Genomic DNA, 1,479 nt, shown 5'->3' with positions numbered 1-1,479 from the left:
AAAATTAACGTCAGTCGCCAGGAGTTTTTTTTTAAATCCATATCGTGCAGATTCAAATCAACTCAGATCAATAAATTTTAGTGAGTAAAATCTGATTTTGGGGCATTTATAACTAGAATGATTCAATACAGGTGAAGATACAAAATACTAGTAAGTATAATAATACACAACGTATAGCGTAACGTGTCCATTTTGGAAGGAATAAGGTCTTTATAGATGGAAACAAAATCCACGAAATTAAAAATCGTATTAATAGTATCTTCAAAAAAGGGTAAAAAAAAAGTATTACGCTGTGTGTATATGTATCTTTGAATAAATATTAAGGCGATTATGTTAGAGGTTATCCAAACAAAGAATACATTCTGTAACAGTTGTAAATGCCCTGCAGACACCGCTGGAGATGACAGCTCGATCGCACTTGTCAACATTCAGTCTATATGTTCTCACATACTAGTATGTCGGCGAAGCAACAAGACAGCCTCAACATTCATTCGGTGAGAAGAACGAAATAAAACTTGGGCTGGAACTCCATAAAAATCCAATAAATGAACTGTTATAGAGGATAGATGGCCTCGAGAACAAAGGAGATTTCCAAATGGCAAAAACCACGACAAGGTTTATGATAAGCCTCACAAGCGTGATTCGGGAAGCTGACTTATCTCCTTCACTTGCTAGCCACGTGAGGGCGTTCGATAAAAGAACACATTCAGGACTTTAGAGTTTTGTTATATACTCAGCAGTCGTAAATAATATATTTTATAACACCAGTTACATACGTGGGGGGGGGGGGCTCATTTCAAGCCTCCAATAAAGGAAAAACGAAACTACAAGTAACTTAAACCTCTCTCTATGGGCGCCCACAGAAAGGGGGGCAAAACTTGTATGTAGGGAATCAGCTTTTACAGTGTAAGTCAACAGTTGTAATAAATATTACTAAAAATATTTAGTTCAACTACGATGTTAAACATCAAAATACATGCAATTTTTTGTGAAATGTAAGGGGGCAAATGCCCCGTCTTGCCCTTTCCTGCGGGCGCCCAGGCCTCTCTCCATGATTAAGCTGCATCTGCACAGTCACTGAATCAATCAAATATTACACGAAGTTCGCTGGTTCGCCAGTTCTTCTGAATAATTTGCAGGTTATTTCAAGGCAATAGTAATTATTAGTTTATGGTGTTAAAATGAATAATGTAATGTTCATAAATCTTTACCCAAATGTTGGTATGTTGTGACATAAATAAATTGATGAAAAATTACGCAATATTAATAGCATCTTAACCAGTACTGTATCTGTCGTATCCCAACAAACCTTAAAAGCCCTGGTATTAGACGAAAGGCCTCTTCGGCGCTGGATATAGTAGTGTGATTGATATACTGCTATACATTCTTCTTTACTTTATTATTATTAATTACAAATGTCCAATGTGAATACTTAATGATTTAACTATCCACATGGAAGGGGGGGGGGTCCTTATGACC

At 36.6% G+C, this 1,479-nt stretch overlaps 1 protein-coding gene across 2 annotated transcripts in view; it reads right to left on the bottom strand.

Annotated features, from left to right (window-relative positions):
* The window catches only part of LOC106463143 (UPF0489 protein C5orf22 homolog), a 183,491-nt gene extending 182,989 nt beyond the window's left edge, over nt 1-502 (bottom strand). For both annotated transcript variants that reach the window (XM_022390565.1, XM_022390566.1), the window contains exon 1: nt 452-502. In XM_022390565.1, coding sequence (XP_022246273.1) covers nt 452-487 — 36 coding nt within the window. In that variant the 5' untranslated portion in view covers nt 488-502. The remainder of the gene's footprint in view (nt 1-451) is intronic.
* Between the last annotated feature and the right edge of the window lie 977 nt (nt 503-1,479).

Source organism: Limulus polyphemus, unplaced genomic scaffold (assembly GCF_000517525.1).
Source record: "Limulus polyphemus unplaced genomic scaffold, Limulus_polyphemus-2.1.2 Scaffold1334, whole genome shotgun sequence".
Lineage (NCBI taxonomy): Eukaryota > Metazoa > Arthropoda > Merostomata > Xiphosura > Limulidae > Limulus > Limulus polyphemus.
The sequence above is the reverse complement of the archived record's forward strand: the minus strand, read 5'-3'. Positions and strand labels throughout refer to the sequence as shown.